General features: G+C 41.7%; 1 protein-coding gene across 1 annotated transcript in view; it reads right to left on the bottom strand.

The window, feature by feature from the left end:
- LOC310854561 (transcription factor 12-like) overlaps positions 1-18714 on the bottom strand; it is a gene marked incomplete at its 3' end in the record, with an annotated part of 39023 nt that extends 20309 nt beyond the window's left edge. The window contains exons 1-3 of the mRNA XM_083759239.1: positions 18581-18714; positions 15233-15321; positions 13612-13687 (exon numbers count right to left, since the gene is read on the bottom strand). Coding sequence (XP_083615365.1) covers positions 13612-13687; positions 15233-15304 — 148 coding nt within the window. The 5' untranslated portion in view covers positions 15305-15321; positions 18581-18714. The remainder of the gene's footprint in view (positions 1-13611; positions 13688-15232; positions 15322-18580) is intronic.
- Between the last annotated feature and the right edge of the window lie 702 nt (positions 18715-19416).

Below are 19416 nucleotides of genomic sequence, written 5' to 3'. Positions count from 1 at the left end.
CTCACTCCAGAGGGACACTATAGTTCCACACTCATTCCAGAGGGCCACTATAGTTCCACACTCACTCCAGAGGGCCACTATAGTTCCACACTCACTCCAGATGGCCACTATAGTTCCACACTCACTCCAGAGGGCCACTATAGTTCCATACTCACTCCAGAGGGCCACTATAGTTCCACACTCACTCCAGAGGGCCACTATAGTTCCACACTCACTCCAGAGGGCCACTATAGTTCCACACTCACTCCAGAGGGCCACTATAGTCCACTCACTCCAGAGGGCCACTATAGTTCCACACTCACTCCAGATGGCCACTATAGTTCCACACTCACTCCAGAGGGCCACTATAGTTCCACACTCACTCCAGAGGGCCACTATAGTTCCACACTCACTCCAGATGGCCACTATAGTTCCACACTCACTCCAGAGGGCCACTATAGTTCCACACTCACTCCAGATGGCCACTATAGTTCCACACTCACTCCATAGGGCCTCAATCACTCTCTCGATCTCTCTCTCTCTCTCTCTCTCTCAAACACTAAAACATTCCAGGTGACTAAAAAATAACTAAAACTAAAGGTTTTATTCCAAAGACTGTGACTAAACAAAAATCCAAATTTGCTGCCAAAAACAACACTGGTGATGCAGGGGAGCCAGACGAGCAGGGACAGAGTGGCATGTTCCTCTGCATGCCGTATATATCAGTGGGGTCCGGGGACCCTCAGGGGTCCATGAGGGAGTTCCAGGGGGTCCCCAGCTAAATGACAGTTAGGACCTTCATGGGTTTGTAACTCTGAGAGTGTACAAAATGGAACGGGTCCATTTGGTTCCATTTGTAGGTAGGCAGTGACAAACAAGCAAGCAAACAAACATGATCAAAAATGAAAATTGTGACTGCACTGCATTTCTTTTCTTTTCTAATGTATGTGTGATTTGATACTGCTGATATATCACTATATCACTATATCAAATGTGACTACAGAAACCAAATGTGCTTCACTAAGAACACATCTAACAGCATACAGTATGACCTCATCAAATTCCCATCATCAGAAGGCGAGTGGCTCTCTTTGTGAGAGCCACCTGTGTTGTTTTTTCCCCCTCTATCCCACCTTTTCCCGGGACACATTCGAGAGGCCTTGAAGGGTCTTAGTGGAGTCCTTCTGCTAGAAGCATCTATTCTAGGTGTGCACATTATTACTAATGCATTAGTAAACAGGTCGTTTCAAGGAAGCAATCTGATTGGTTGAAACAGCCTTCTAGCCGTGGTTCAAACGAGCACCACTCCACACCTAATCAAAACAAAGAAGTCAGCTGCTCTGTTCTCCCAGAGCGCAGAAAACCCGACGGCTAGGCTAGCTAGTTTCTTGGGACATCTGTGGTCGTAGTGACTACATCCGTCATTAAAAAAATATGTTTTTCTTACGTCTCGTTCCTGACTGCATGACTGTCGTGGCAATAATCACGTTAAACCACACCCTCTCGTGTAATCATACTATAATTAAGCCAATGTCTGTCTGAATGAATGAATGAATGAATGTGTGTCACTAACTGCCGTAGCTCCTCACTGCCTGCACCAATCGCTCCCACTTTTCACACAGGCATTGAGACCTTTTTCCAATTTAACAAATTATAAATTAATAATGACTTTATTAGTGAATTAAAAATGCGAAAAGGCACCCAGGGCGCAGTACCCCCTGCAGCCACAATGGGGGGGGGGGGGGGGGGAGGGGGCAATATCTCGCAACGGGTAAGGGCTAGTATTGCTTAATTCTCATTCCCATCAAGATATACAAACTTCGTGCCGCCAGCTTGTATATCTGCTATATATATTTTTTTTAGTGGTGCAGCCACTCCAAGCAACAGCAATGTCCCTATGTCCATCCCTATGTATTATGGTACCAGTAGGGGCAAAAGTGGCGCTGTTGTGATAGAAACAGAGAGAGAGAGATATAGTGTTTGCACTGTTGCCTGCTAATTACAATGTGGAGCGTGCATGAGAGAGAGAGAGAGAGAGAGAGAGAGAGAGATAGTGTGTGTCTGTGTGTTTGTTTGAGTCTGCTAATTCCCCCACACAATAACTGTGTCATGCATCGACCATTTCTGACGTGGGGCGGCTCGCCGGAACCGGGCCGGCACCCTTTTTTATCGTGACAATTTGTGCAAATCTTTGAATATAATATACTCAAATCTTCGCTTCTGGCTGGGGGTCTCTGGAACAAAATATGTTGAGATGGTGGTCCATCCATGACATGGGAACGTTTGAGAACGTTTGAGAACCAGACCCAGACCCCCTGATCAGAATGAGTTCTATGATATACTTGAGGGGTGCTTAGCTGGGGAGGAATGTGTAGAGAAGATCCTGATTGGCGACTACAATACGGATATGCGTCATAAGGAAGCTCCTGTGTTCAAGTCATTTATAGTGGGGTTCTGTCTCCATGTTAAATTTAGATGTCATTTACAACTCATGTAAAAGTTTCACTTTCAGTACTAATTTGAAGGTGAGGGTCTATAGAACCATTTTGGTTCGAGTGGCAATCACCAAAATAAAATAATTGGCCTATAGGGGGCGTAGTCAGGTGCCAACCCCCATCAGCCCTAACAAAATATGTAAACTGTTGTAACTTTTGATTAACTTTTCCAATCTGAACATATGAGATGTATGGATTCACAATCAGGAGTAGCATTTGGTACTTAAACCTTATTACACATATAATATTTGTTTCCACCCAGTATTGGTGTATATCCACAAAAATAGCAGGAAAACGAGCTAAAAACTAGTAGTGGGGTCCCTAGACACACCGTCATTTACAACTCAACAAAAGTTTGACTTTCACTTCTAATTCGTAGATAATGACCTATAGAACAATTTTAGTTCGAGTGGCAAGTCTACAAATTAAAAATATATATATTTTTGCCAAATTTCCAAAATGGCCAAAATCGGAATTATGTTTATTTGAAAAATGTCTTAATTTTCTTATATTGCTGTTTTTTCTTTGTTTTTCTTGCTATATCAAGTCAATCCTGTGTGAGGAATCAACTGGATTTTAAATATTAATGTTTTGAATAATCTGATATAGAAACAAAATAAAGATGGCTGCCAATGTACATTGAACTACATTACGCCTAACTTCTATCCTGTTGAACCTAGAATGGTGATGTTGGTGCCTATATGTTATCATGAATGAATTGTATAAAAACAAAATACATATAATAGGACAATATATAATATTTCACACAAATGAGACAATGCAGTACATATGTGGGGAACTAAAGTTAGATATTGGAATATAATACACCACTCCTGTGTTATATTTGTTTATTTTATTTTATTAGTTATACTATGTACTGCTACTATAGGGGGCAGAGTAGCAAGTGTGTCTTAATTGTTCAGACTTGGTAGCTTGTTAGTTATAAGACATGTCATGAAGGATCCTAAAGTGTTTTTTATGAATATGGATAGTCATGTGGGATAAGTGGCCAAAGTACTACATCCCAATAGTATGAGCTAGCATCAACCGAAGTAGCCTGTAGCTATAGCACAGGCTAAAACTATAGCTACAGTATAGCAATTATGCTGAGGAAGAAATTGTGTTTTCATTATTTTCATTATTATTACAATGGTAAATGTGAATGTAGCTATATGCACTGCTGACTGTTTTCTTGTATTAATATGTTGAGGCAAACTGTTAAATACAAAAGTTATATAATAATATAGTAATATAATAATATAACATTTTCTATATTTGTTCATGATATGACCCTAACAGAAAACTAAACCTGGATAAAGTATTTGTCTGTTATGGCTGGGACAACGAAATGGCAGTTGTGCATTTTGTGCCAAAAGCAAACTGAGGAAAGACTTGTTTGCCCTCTTGCAAATCCAGTTGTCAGTCGTAGAGAAGGAGCCTACACAGACATCATAGGCCTTGCAAGTCAGTTTAGAGCAATTGACACTTCTCCCCACCCAGACGTAGAACTTCCAGATGCAGAATCCATGAAGCTAAATTGTGCATCCTGGCATACAACTTGTCCGCATCTTTACAGGGCAACAGCACTTGACAGTGCAAAAAAAAGGCATTCTGGAGGTGCTGTGGCATTGGCAAGAAGATCATGCCGGACTGGTGCACCTGTTAATCGTAATAAATGTCTCTTTTGTGGCGAAGAAACATATGCAGCAGACCATTCATTCCAGAAGGTAGAACTCACTCAAGAGATAAACGACAAGGCAGTTGTGCTGGGAGAAGACCGTATCGTGGCACTCCATGACTATCCATATTCATAAAAAAACACTTAAGAATCCTTCATGACATGTTTAACTTTTTTGCTTACCTTCAAAATATCAATACCACAAGAGAGCAATCAGTGCAGCTCATGCTCTTCTGCAGTATGCTTAGTCTTATAACTAACAAGCTACCAAGTCTGAACAATTAAGACACACCTGCTACTCTGCCCCCTATAGTGGCAGTACATAGTATAACTAATAAAATAAAATAAACAAATATAACACAGGAGTGGTGTATTATATTCCAATATCTAACTTTAGTTCCCCACATATGTACTGCATTGTCTCATTTGTGTGAAATATTATATATTGTCCTATTATATGTATTTTGTTTTTATACAATTAGTCATACATGATAACATATAGGCACCAACATCACCATTCTAGGTTCAACAGGATATAAGTTAGGCCTAATGTAGTAATTCAATGTACATTGGCAGCCATCTTTATTTTGTTTCTATATCAGATTATTCAAAACATTAATATTTGAAATCCAGTTGATTCCTCACACAGGATTGACTTGATATAGCAAGAAAAACAAAGAAAAAACAGCAATATAAGAAAATTAAGACATTTTTCAAATAAACATAATTCAGATATTGGCCATTTTGGAAATTTGTCAAAAATATATATTTTTTTAATTTGTAGACTTGCCACTCAAACTAAAATTGTTCTATAGGTCATTATCTACAAATTAGAAGTGAAAGTTAAACTTTTGTTGAGTTGTAAATGACGGTGTGTCTAGGGACCCCACTACTAGTTTTTAGCTCGTTTTTCCTGCTATTTTTGTGGATATACACCAATACTGGGTGCAAACAAATATTATATGTGTAATAAGGTTTAAGTACCAACTGCTACTCCTGATTGTGAATCCATACATATCTCATATGTTCAGATTGGATAATTTAATCAAAAGTTACAACAGTTTACATACTTTGGTAGGGCTGATGGGGGTTGGCACCTGACTACGCCCCCTAGAGGCCAATTATTTTATTTTGGTGATTGCCACTCGAACCAAAATGGTTCTATAGACCCTCACCTTCAAATTTGTACTGAAAGTGAAACTTTTACATGAGTTGTAAATGACAACTAAATTTAACATGGAGACGGAACCCCACTATTAGTCGGTTTTGTGATCTGCATAGTATCAGTCAGCTAATTACCCAACCCACAAGAGTGTGTGATTCTTCTCAAACTGTCATTGATCTCATTCTGACCTCGGACAAATCCAGAATCTCAAAGAAAGGGGTTATTGTATGTGGGCTCAGTGATCATTTTATGATTTTCTGTACCCGCAAAATACAAAAACTAAAGTTTGACTGTCACAAAACAGTCATATCTAGGGACCTCAAAACCTACTCTAGTGAGGCCTTTAACCTTGAACTGGAGAATCTGGATTGGTCCGATGTGCTCAGGAGCTCACTAGTCGAAGAAGCATGGCTTGGCTTTAAAACCAAATTTACATCAGTACTAAACATCATGGCTCCTTTGAGAACCGTCAGGGTCAAAACCCGCTCGGAGCCATGGATGAATTCGGACATACTGACTGCAATGAAAGCCAGAGACAACAAATGCTCTGAACTTCTTAAATGCAAGTCCAAACTAGCCAAGTGCAAGCGCTTCGACAGTGATCTAGAAACCAAACTGTGCAACCTAAAAGCCCAGTGTAACAAGCTAAGAAACAGTGTAATTGCCAGGACCAAATCAGCCAAATGTAACTTTATCAATGATAAAGCCGAGGAAATCAAAAACAATCCTCGGGAGCTATGGAAGTTACTAAACAATCAACTAGGCTGTGGTCGGAAACTAAAAACCAGGTTTACTAACATAAACATCAAATCGAATAACACCCTCATCACTGACAAACTCGATGTAGCCAACCACTTGAACATCTTCTTTACAAACATTGCAACAAAGCTGGTTAGCAAACTGCCCTCCCACTCTGGGCGTTTTGGTGTAGAGCACATCAAAGCCTTCTACAAAAACCTTGATGTTTGTAAAGATGATTTTAAAATGACAATGGTAACAACCGAGGAGGTACTTAAAAACTGAGTGCCCTCCAACCCCACAAGGCCACTGGCCATGACAATATTCCCTCCAAATTTCTCAGAGACTCAGCCTTTTCCATAGCTCCAGTCATCACCCAAATAGTTAACCTCTCCATCAAACAGGGACAGGTCCCCGAAGATTTTAAACTGGCCAAAGTAACCCCCTTGTACAAAAAAGGGAGTAAATTAGAACCCGGCAACTACCGCCCTATTTCTATTCTAAGCTCCATCTCGAAAGTGATGGAAAAAATAGTCTATGAACAGGTTGAAAAGTATCTTGCCTCTAATAAATTGCTGTACGAGTTCCAATCTGGTTTCAGAACATCCCACTCCACTGACACATGCCTCCTCTATTTGAGCGATCACATCAAACACGAGGTGGATGCTGGAAAATACTGCGGCATGGTCATGCTGGACCTCCAAAAGGCTTTTGACACCGTGAACCACTCCATACTGGTTAACAAGCTTAAAGCTATTGGTTTTGATAGCACATCAGTGAGCTGGATGCAATCCTACCTGGAGGGGAGAGAACAGATGGTGGAGGTGAACGGAACACTGTCCCCTCCCCTCCCAGTGAGCTGTGGCGTCCCACAAGGAAGCATACTAGGGCCTTTACTGTTCCTATTTCCTATTTCCTATTTCCTATTCCTATTTATGTTAACGACATGACTTCAGCTTGTGACTGCAACTTGTTCCTGTTCGCAGATGACTCAGCACTGCTGGTCTCGGACAGGAACAAACTGCAGGTTGAAAAGACCCTCAGCTCTGAACTCGGTAGAATCTGCACCTGGCTCGCTGATCCTATCCTTACACCTGGGAAAAACTGAATCCATCCTCTTCGGATCAAATAGTAAACTCAGCAAGGCAGATGGCTTCTTGGTTAGAGTGGGTGACAATATTATCACACGAAAAGATGAAATTACCTACCTAGGTTCCATCCTGGAGGCCAATCTTTCCGGTGATAAAATGGCCACCAACGTAATCAAAAAAGTCAATCAAAGAACAAGATTCCTTTACAGGATCTCCTCACTGGTCAGCAAAAACACCTTGAAGACCTTAACAGGAGCCCTCGTACAAGGTTTCTTTGACTATGCATCCACCTCTTGGTACCACAGCACCTCAAAGGCCCTTAAAACAATTAAGGCTCCAGACCTCCCAAAACAAACTGGTCAGGCTCCTACTTGGCCTCACCCCCCGAACCCACCTCACCCCTGCCCACTTTGACAGGCTGGGATGGCTTAGGGTCGACGACAGAGTACAGCATCTTGCAATGGGTCTGGTCCACAAGATTCGATACACCACCAAGATACCCATGTACCTGTCTAAATACTTCCTTAATGTAAACGAAGTCCACACCCACAACACCAGAGGGAGTGCAACAAACCATGTACAACCCAGATTCGGCACAAACAAGGGACTAAATTATTTTCGCTCCTATGCCACCAAAATGTGGAACGCCCTACCAACAGTCATTAAGACATGTGAATCCCTTGACTCCTTCAAAACCGCTCTCAAAGGGCACCTACGGATGGCTGCAATTCGAAACTGGCCTCTGTAAAATCTGAATCCCCCCATTTTCCCTCACTGTATATTGTATCTTTTCCCTTTTTTGCTTCCCATAATGATGAATTCCTGTTCTGTACTTTAGCTACATAGAAATGTCTATTTGTATGTCTCTAAATGTTTGTATGTCTTTAAATGTTTTGATGAATTGAACAATGTGAACCCTGTTGTAAACAAGTGTAATGCTTAATTGGGTCGTCCACTCACAGTTGACAGTCTTTGTATTGAGTTTGTGCTTAAAATGTACTGTAAATTCTACAAACTGTTAATAAATATTTCAATCAATCAAAAAAAAAATGCGTTAAATATTTTAACGCAATTAATTAACGCAATTGATTAATGGCATTAACGCGTTATTTTTGACAGCCTTAATTAATACCCAAACTTTCCATCAAAAGAACAATCAGAATCGCAGGAATTGCAGAACCAATTTAAACCCCTGAATTACCTTAAAACAACCACCAGAGCACTGTTGATACTAGTGCTTAAAAAAATAAAAAAAATAAACGTTCAACCAGATTTATGACAAGAACACACCGACATTTCTGAATAACAAAGCAGGATAGGCTTAGGCTAATTGTCACCCGCCAGTACATTTCAATGACATGAGCTTTAGCTCAACAGATGATTCTCCTGACAGTCTCCATTTCTTTTCTACTCCAAACAAAAAGCACCGTTGCTGTGCTGATGCTGGCCTATTTTGGAAGCCCTCCCCTAGCTTAACCACTTCCACGTTCAACCTGTCGTCCTGGCTCGTCCATATTTTGGGCATGTCTTTACAGGGGGGGGGGGGGGGTCCATGTTTGGGTTTTTTTTTCCTGCAAATTGTCCTATTTCATCATACAAGTGTGCTGCACAAAAGTAGCTATTTTCACTAGTTTTTGTATTGTTTTTGTATTATTCTATAATAATAATTTCACACCTGTGTGAAGTGAGTGGCGCTCGTATCATACATCATCTCATTCTGGCCAATCACCATTTGTGTTTACACACGTTCGTCTTCAATGTTTGTTTCAACTTTTTCATGTCAAGGACCCCCAGAATTATCTGGATTTAGCTGCGGACCCCCCCCCCCCCCCCCCTTCCCCCCCGAAGCAAAGATTTTAGATAAAAATGTTCGCTCTGAAAGAATGTATATTCAATGATTTGCGCCACATTTTCAAGATTTACAAACAATAGCAGATCTACAAGCTCATAGCACGGCACTCGGTGCAGCGCTATGAGCTTGTAGATCTGATATTTTTTTCAATAGCTAAAGTATAACATAATGCTCAAAACACCAAAAGAGGTCCTTGTACTGACTGGGTTAAGAAAGAAAAATATTGTGAAAACACCTTGAAGTGTTTTACTATTTGGGGGGAAAACTGAAGAACATGGATGAGTACAACTAAAGACTAACCCATAATGACTTGACTTCCAATTATAAAATGCCATTTATACTTGTATAGTGCACAACACAATCTCATCAACAACCAAACACAAATTCACCTGTCATTTGCTTCAATGAAGTGAGGCTTGCACAACATCCGTTTTATTTGAGTGCACAATAAAGTCCTCAGTGCCAATTTAACTCGGAGAGCGTACAAATGGAACCAAATGTACGCTGGGGGATTATACTACAGTGTGCCTGTGTGTGGTATTCTAAAATCCTTTAGCTCGCAGCAAAAAAAAGCTTCTCTCTCCGACTTTCTTTGTCTTTCTGTTCAGTTTTTCCACCAAAATGTGTGTCTTTCGTCTCACACATAACTAAAGGGGAACAACGAGGGCTTTGTGCCCATATACACAGAACACGCTTTGAGAAAACATAATGGCTGATTGTTGGCTCTCTCTAGTAGCACGTCAGACAATAGATGTGCTTTGGATTAATGTCCCGGAGCATTTATAGCTAGGAAGTGATCCACAAAATCAGGGACTCTAAAATGATTGCCATCAAAACCAGAAACCACACGCCAGCTCGCTTCTCACTGGAAGATGTTCACAGATGAAGGCCATTGAATAGAATAATTTTCTGGTGGTTGGGGGATGTGCATAACTATAATCTGACTAAATGTTTGTATTTATTTGTAGGACTTTATGAATGAATGGACAAGCTAACGATTTAGCACAAAATAACTGTGAATGGATCACACGATGTTTGCTAATCTCATTAGACTTCTAGATACACTACACACTGCAAGTCAAACAAGCAGCTCAAACTCTGATTGTTGTTCCTCATCAGATATTAACAGTTTTCTGAAATGTTCCCATTTATTTGTCCAGGCACAAATAAAAGGGCACTTGTCCGAGCACACAATTAATATGCTCAGTTTACAACTAAATAGCACTAAAATGTCTGTGATCTTACATACATTTCATGAAACGAAATGGCGGACAAGAATATTGGAAAGCTGACATTAGGAATGTCAGACAAATAATATTTATGACTGCTAGGAGCGTCACGGAAAAGTTGAAATTAAGAGTCCAGCGGACAAGTAAAATTTTAACCCATTCATGGCGGGAACCCCTTTTGGTGTTTCAAGTATTATGTTATGCTTTAGCTGTTGAAAAATAGCAGATCTAAAAATAGCAGATATACAAGCTCTACAAGCTCGTATGCATGGTGCGGCACTTGGTGCCGCACTATAGGAGCTTGTAATAGCTTGTAATAATTACATGTAATTGGCCGCCGACATCCATCTGAAAATATGTTGTTCCAGGGACCCTCCCAGAAGCAAAGATTTGATCGTTCGCTCTGAAAGAATATATTCAAAGATATCGATTTTTCTAAAATAGCAGACCTACAAGCTCACACAGCGTGAAGAAGCGGCACATTTTGAGCTTGTAGATCTGTCACTCTTTGATGCTTTTTAATTTGAAATCCTGAAAAGTAACATTTTTTTACATACGGTATGAGGTTTCCGCCCGACAGAGACGATATACATACCGGTAGCTACCAGTGTTGTTTTCGACGACTAAAACCAAGACGAAAAATGTTCGTCAACTAACTTTTTCCACTGACGAAAACTAAATGGAAACTAAATGAAAACTAGGCCATGATGACTACAACTAAGACTAAATATACTGACAATTTCGTTAAAAAGAAAATGTCAGGAAGGGATTAATGAACAAGAGATCCAGTATAAGACATTTTACATTACGCTGAAAATAGCAGATCTACAAGCTGTCCTTTTACAATTAGTTGCATGCTGCTGCTACGCGTTGTGGGCTTGTAGATCGTCTATTCTCAGCAAGTGAAAAAACAGCCTATTACAACGGCATCAAGGACCGCCAACATTTTGTTAAACTAAATCAACTGTAGATTTAGTCGACTAAAATCTTATGATATTTAGTCGACTAAAACTAGACTAACACTAAAACATTCCAGGTGACTAAAATGTGACTAAAACTAAATGAAAACTAGCCTGAGCTAACGTGTTAGGTTTCTGGTCTAGAGGGGCGGGTCGCGGCTGAGATTTGCGCACGCCCTGATTGGATCTCATCGATCTGTCCGTCACCCCCGGCCCCTCGTCACATCATTTGGAACGACGCCCACCCGGAAGGGTTGACTCCCACTTTTAGACCAGAGCGGCCAATGCGTTCCTCCAGGCTTTCAATTTTTGCACCAACAAAAATGAAAGCCTGGTACCGAGGCTAAATGAAAACTATTCAAGAGACTATGACTAAAACTAAAACTAAAGCAGTGGTTCTCAACCAGTGGTCCGGGGACCACCAGTGGACCTAGAGGGGGTTCCAGCTGGTCCCCAGCTAAAATTAATGGAGAATTGGTAAAGATCTAATAAGGGTCCCATCCCTTAATATATCTTTAACTCTTTCACACTCTCAAGAGGTACATTATTGTTAAAAAACTGCATTACTAGGCCCACCTGAGACCAGATTCTACAAATGTCTTCGAAATCATTACAATGTTCGGAAAAAACCTGTTTCTATGTCAGTGGTTTTCAAAATATGTCCAGGACCCCCACAATGATCTTTAATTGGCGGTGCTGCATTATGAGCTTGTAGGTCTGCTATTTTTCAATAGCTAAAATATAACAAACATGTCAAACATTCTCAAACACTATAAAAACCAAGCTACAAACTAGGGGTGTCCAACCGATAACCGTTAGCCGTTAGCCGTTAATTAATTGGTTACCGATATTTTATTTTGAAGCGCCGAGAGCAGGCACCGCGGCCAAAGCACCAAGCCCCTCTTTCCACCTTTACTGTCAGTGCAACCAGTGACCACGCATGTGCCGTGACTTACTTCCCCCAAAACAAAAACACCAAAACAAGTTAAACAACTGCATGTAGTGGACTGTGGAAGCAGGAGGGAAAAAGAAAAAAAGACGAACACACACACAGCATTGCGCCGCTGCGCGCCCGCAGATCTGCCCTTCATCCAACGAACGTTGGTTCCTTAAACGGCAGATCGCGTTGTGGATCTGTCGTTTTATGGATCATAGAACGAACGTACCGGTATGCTGTTAGCTTGTTGCTAACGGGACGGGACCCCCCCCTCCCTCTCTCTCTCTCTCTCTCTCTCAGACGTTCTCTCTCTCTCTCTCGCTTGCGCGCGTTAGAGAGACGCTCTCTCTAACACGTCTTTCTTTCTTTCTCTCTCTCTCTCTCTCTCTCTCTCTCTCTCTTCCTAATCCTTCCCGACCGGTCCGCGATACATGTGTGCGTATAGAAGACTGTAGCCTACGCAGTGCGCACTAGTGCACTGATTGACAGCAGGCCACGTGTAAACGGTGTATTTGTCTATTTTTTATGCGCAAAATAGCGCTTTTCTTTTCTTAACGGATAACGGTTAATTAGCCGGCAAGTCCTGGCGGTAACCGGTTAATACAATCTTTTCATTTGGCCACCCCTACTACAAACCTCCCAAAACAAACTAATTAGACTACTCCTCGGTCTGGGGCCCATGACCCATCTTTTTGCAACCCATTTTGATAGTCTGGTGGCTCCGAGTAGAAAACAGAGTTACGCAATTGAAATTGGGACAGACATTTAAAATTGTAAATGCAGCTTTGCCCTCTATGTCCTCTGACAAACTACCTCAAAAACGTGAGCGACTCCCACAGCCTACAACTCTACAACAGTGTTCCACATCATCATATCATATCATCATCATACTATAATCATCATATCATATCATACTATAATTCAGTCAATGTCTGAGTGTGTGTATGTGTGTCTGTGTGTCACTGTGACTGCCATAGCTCCTCACTGCCTGCACCAATCACTCCCACTTTCCACACAGGCATTGACCAAAATAATATGGAGGTCTTAACGGAGTCCTTTTTCCAATTTAACAAATTATGAATTAATAGTGAATTTATTAGTGAATTAAAAAAGCTAAAATGCACCCAGGGCGCAGTACCCCCCGTCTCACAACGGGTAAGGGCTAGTCTCTACAATAGTGTTCCACATCTCTACAACAGTGTTCCACATCTCTACAACAGTGCCTCCATGACAATTCCAGGTGGAGAGCTCATGTTTCAACTAAGCGCCAGATGTATGCTGCATCACACGCAGAGGTGAGAAAGGAATCACACACTCAGGTTGAAGATAAACACGTTTTCCCTCCATCCTCCATTAATCCTAATTCAGTAGTACATACAGTAGGGAGACAAAAGCTATATTATCTGAATAAGAAGAGCAGAATTATGTCTCTAACAGACGTATAACCGAGGAAGCTTTTTTTTGTCTTTCTAAGAATTAAATCCTTACCTGATGCACTGAACTGACTGCTTCCGAGGGTGGTCGGTCTGTTTTTGCCACCGCCGTTCACAGGTGGCGAAAACATCTGAAAGAAATATTAATACGATATGTATTAGATGCATAATAACAGGATAAGTTGTTGTTGGAGCCCAAAATGCTTTTGTTTTATTTATTTAAATGAATTAATGATCAAATGATGACATTGTGTCAATCAGTCAATCAGCGTGATGGGTGGTTGTTATGGTTACCCTTATTATCACCTGTCAGGAGGTGATGGCACTCAGGTGGACAGGGGGGGACGACGACACAGTTTTCGACCGTGCGTGGTCGGTGGTTCAATGTTTTGTTTGTAAATTTACACAGTTATATTTAAGTATTTTTTTATCTATAGTTTTTAACCCACGATGTTGCAACCGTTTTTTCCACCCAGTGTCAATTATCTACACTTCCTCGGTCAACACTGGGGGGGCAGAGGACTGACCTCATGCTTCCCTCTATGCATGAGGAGTCCAAGCTGCTTCTTTTCACCTGACAGGAGAGAGTTTCCCCGGCCGGAACACGTTATTCCGACGAGTTCCTTTCCTCTCCATCAGCCAGGGGGATCGAGGTAGTTTAGAGACCAGGATTACTGCATGTTTTTTGTGAGGGTACCTTCCCAGTGGGAATCGAACCTAGGACCTTCTAGCTATGAAGCGACTGCACTACCGACTGTGCCACCGTGCCCCCTGTATTTAAGTTTTTGAGTGCTGCAAGAACGTTGGATAACAGTTCTACTGCGAATCACTCAAATTTAATTTAAATCAAATATTCTACGCTGCCGTGATTGTTTTATTACCTTTAGAGCATACACTGAAGTATTTGGGCTTTTGATCCGTGAAAATCCGACGAAAAAAGGTTCGTCCGTTTGTTATGAACGATCGCACCACCCGCCATCTTGGTGCGCCACAAGACCGCACCACAAGACCGCACCACAAGACCCTCCTCCATGAGGCGTTGTACCCCGTTCATTTGCATTGGCCTCAATTTCCCAGTGTTGATTTCCGGTTTCGTCATCATAACATGAAGGTCTCGTCTCCAGCTCCGGGGCAAAGACGGAGTTTCTTTTTAATTATTAAAATACGGTGAATTAAACACGTAAAACAAAACTCGGGAATGTCGTATTACGCACGGTGGAACCCTGGATTAAACAATTAGCGGCCGTCAAACTGTTAATAATATATAAATAAATGGATTGACATGTCCAAAGGGATGCAACAGCGGGCTGTGGACATTGAATTAATCGTGCTCACTGCATACGTCAGACTAAAGTCAACGCAGTGGCCCTGCTGTTTAGTCTAGAGGTAAAGGCTTTTAAGTCCTCGTTCTATATACAACCATGTACATAAAATCATGAATGAACCCGATATGTCATTAATCATTGATGATACAGAAGTAGACAGAATGAATGACACATTTGGATTGAGTGTATTGCACACAGAGATGCTTTAGCATGTGTTCGCGTGCGTGCGTGCGTGCGTGCGTGCGTGCGTGCGTGCGTGCGTGCGTGCGTGCGTGCGTGCGTACATACAATTACGTACACACATAGTGTCAACACAAAAAGACAACTGATGAAAATGCAAAGCCATCCTACCGCACTAAAATCCAGCAAGTCACTTAATTCCTTGTCCGTTCCAATAGCGGCAATCCGCTGCTGTGGATTCATCCTGGCAATCTAAGAACCTGTAAAGAGAAAATAGAAGTTCTCATCAGACACTATGATGACTTGTTGTTTGTTGCCACACACTATCAATAATTTTACAGTAGCCTATACAGTATGTACATCAGTGGTTTCCAACTTTTTCCATGTCAAGGCCCCTTATTTATTCGGTGTTTGAGCCACGGACAACCATTTGATGACATTTAGCCTCTCAGACCAAAGACTTCCAATATTTTGTAATTGTTGGATAAGATCTGTCCACAATCCCATTCTGCATTGATGTTGGTACCATTAGGAGAGACAACAGGCAAACGTCAAAATATAAATTCTTCTAGGCCTACATTCTCTAATTGTGTAGGCTTCTTGTGACTGATGAGTGCCTTTCACTCTACAATGTAGATCGGTCAATGCGCAAGACTGTTAAGAGCAAGTTGTTAGAGTTGTTCAACCTATACCCAGTGTTGTTAACTCTAAGTACTGGACCCTCGTCTGGTTTGACAGACAGGTAGTGTGTGCATGCTGGGTGGTGTGTGATGATCCGGTTGAAGTATACCTTTGGTACAGCGACAGCGGTGGCGTGCCCGGGAGAACAATAACGCGACACGAGACAGTATCACGCTAAAGGTTCACAAAGTTTATTACACAAACAGGAACATATATAGTGTTGGATCATAATGACGTGACCACAAGATATCAGACATAATAACCGCTAACTGCAGACCATGCTGTCTGATCTGGATGTCCTCTAGCGACCCCCACTCTAGAGGACCGTGAGGCTGATCTGGAGGTCCTCTAGCGACCCCCACTCTATTGGACCATGAGGCTAGGAAGAGGGATGGCTCAGAGCACCTCTGGAGTAACTAGTAACTACCAGGATAAAATCTGTTCTATCATCTTCTCACGCCATGCTGATGCACGTCTCATCATTCTCGTCAATGACAAATATGACCTTCTCTTCAGCATCAAGGAAGATGAGTATGATCGTTGAACAGTAAAAACATCCACATACCCCAAATGTTCCCAGGAGCTGCCGAGTTCAACCAACTCATGGTCAACTCAGGAAACAAGGTGCAGGGTGATGTTGTATACTGTGAGGGAGAAATGTCAACCCACCATGCCAACTGGCATTGCAAGCAGGGAAGCATCCAGTGGCAGATACAATGCAATGATTTTATTGCGTCGCTTAACTATAAACTGTGTTTTGGGATGCAAAATGCACCCTATTTTAATCTCTGTGATTAGACGCAAGCATGTATTGATCAAAAAGTTAAACTTTTTGACCTCTGTGTACTTTATTGAGGTTATTTTTGATGTCCTCTGTAAGTTCATCAAGAATCCTTGTCAGTCGTTGGTGGATAAGAGCCTCTCCAGAGCAGGATGCAGACTTTACTTTATCTTCAACTATGTACACATGTTGACCTTTTGACCTCTGAGATGGTTAGTTGTACTGGCACATAGACATATATAAAGGCTAGATGGCTCAAGGCGGAGTCTCTGACGTAGTTCACCCAGCGGCCATCTTGCTTCGGGACTACAGTACAGTATGTTCAATGGCAGCTCAAACAAAAACAGTCATAACTCGCTCAAATCTTGACAGATTTACAAACGGGTTGGTTTATTACAAACAGTTGTCTACGTGGCTATGATCCAGGACGCTTATCTGCTAAATTCGTCTCTGACGTTTATAACAAACCAAACCGTTTGAAAATCGGTTGAAAATGTAGCAAGTTATGGTTATTAAGGTTATACCACATAGACACAATGTTATGCTGCCCCAAGGTAAGATGGCCGCCACGTAGCAACGTCGCTTTCCATTGGCCAGAGTGCGGGTGAGCCATCTAGCTTTCTTATATCTATGGACTGGCATCAGCTTGAGCAGAGCTTTCATTTGAGCCTAATATGAATGTTCTACGTCAATGTTGAAGAATTGACCTTTCAGAGCTGATAATTGGATAAGAAATGCAAAAACAGGTTAAATCATTAAATTAACATAAATTATGGATTCCTCAGACCAAGAAGTCACAGAAAAAAAGTTCCACAGGGGCCAAACCATTGAAAAGTCAATTTTCGGCATAGCTGGTGGTAGGCAGCCATTTTGGATTTGTCCCAAACCTTTTAAAAAAGTACACCCCGGCCACATTTGTTTAATATCCCTCCTAGATGACAAATCCATTGAGAAACGGACCTTTGTTCTCCGTGGTCACGGAACTGCCATAAATGACCCAACTAATAAGTAAATGACTGAAAAGTAATTGCAAGTATTTGTTTATATGCCTACATTTACCCCCCCCCCCCCCCCCCCCCCCTCTAAACTGAATGAAAAGATGAAGGTAAAAATAATAATAGCTAAAGAGCAATTTGATGTGAAAGCGCTTTGAATGGATGTGGCAAGCACACATGCACACACACACAGCTTTGTGACAACCCCAAATATTGCAGCATAGATATTTAAGATTATTTCATACATTTATAGAACGCCCTAGATATAGTAGGCTAGGGAAATAACAGGTAGGCTATAGCCTACAAGTAAACACGTGCAGGTTAGCTTAGATTATTATTATTTTTGTCATAGCTTGTAGATTTGTATTTTTTTTATGTGGAGCTGTCTTTTTTTGCAGCTTAGATGATGTGCTTTAATAAAACTGTCCTATTCTGTAGCATTATGTTAGCTTGGAGATCTGTTCTGTAAGCGTGGAGAGGGGGGGGGGGGGGGGTCAGCGACACCCCCACCACCACCACCACCACCCTGCATGCATGCGCGTACTGTAAACGGTACTGTAAAGCTCAAGCTCAAACGCAACAAGAAACACCGATTTGAGTCGCGATAACGACTCACAGAAACACAAACATTAGCTCGTGTTTATATTATACAACCTTATGCATTTATACTTATAACGTTAGCGATGCTAAACAAAAGCTAACGAGCTGCATTAAAGATTTACAGTCATATTGGTATTGATTGGATGTGTGTACATCAAAAGCTGCAATATGAAAGCAACTGCAATGGAACTATATACAACCTTCTACCGTTTAGACAACATGCAACAGAAAAGCTTCGACCGCAACTCAAAATGTGTGAAATGTGCCAACGTTCATTTAGAATAAGAACATTATTAAACAAACAATAACAACATCTAGCAATAAGTGACCATATCATTCAACAACACCCCCATGCACCCAGCCAGAGCCAGCAGTCTTTCTTATAACTCCCAACTTCTTTCACCTCCCCGCAAGTCCGCAAAAAGCTTTTGGCACAAACTCCTGTAAATATATATATTTTACCTTTATCCGTATTATAAATCCAACTAGGGTGATCGGGAGGGATGGGTGGCGGAATGGAGGACTCGAACTCTCGCCTCAAATAAAGTGGAACAACAGTGGTTTAAAATGCAGCAGCAGTGCTACCTGGAAAGGAGAAATAATCCTCTACACATAATATATCACTTACGAGTTTCCCTTAGGCAGACATTTTTGCGTTTGCAAAAAAAGAGCCTCAGCACCGCCTGATGACGCTTCATGGCTGGTTGTATCCCTCCGCCTAGCACAGTCAGTGACACGATTTACCCCATTGGATGAATGTGTCCCGTCGTCGTCGTCGTCCCCCGCGCACGCACGCACGCACGCACGCACACACACACACACACACACACACACACACACACACACGCGCACTGTAGCCAGCACCATGCTATTGCTTGCTACTGTAGTTATACATACTGTACTGTAGGCTGTGTAGCCCATGCAGTCAGTGGTTCTCAGGGGACCCCCGGGGGGTCCTTAAATCCTTGAGGGAGTTCCAGGGGGTCCCCCAGCTAAATGATTAGTTAGGAACCAAATGGACCCTTATGGGTAACTCGGAGAGTGTACAAATGGACCCAAATGGTTCCATTTGTTTGTATACACATGCACTCAGAGTTAAATTATAACATCACAATATACATATTGTGGTCCCAGAGATAGAAATGCCAAAATGTGGCTCATGGTTGAGAGTCACTGCTAGAGCTGTAAACATCTTCTCTTATGGGGGTCCCTGGCATATCTTTTCAAATGGTGGTCACCCCGGGCTAATATTGGTGTCAATTTGGGGGTCCTTGACATGAAAAGGTTTGAGAACCACT

The sequence above is a fragment of the Protomyctophum parallelum genome (assembly GCF_964188405.1).
Source record: "Protomyctophum parallelum genome assembly, chromosome: 2".
NCBI lineage: Eukaryota > Metazoa > Chordata > Actinopteri > Myctophiformes > Myctophidae > Protomyctophum > Protomyctophum parallelum.
The sequence above is the reverse complement of the archived record's forward strand: the minus strand, read 5'-3'. Positions and strand labels throughout refer to the sequence as shown.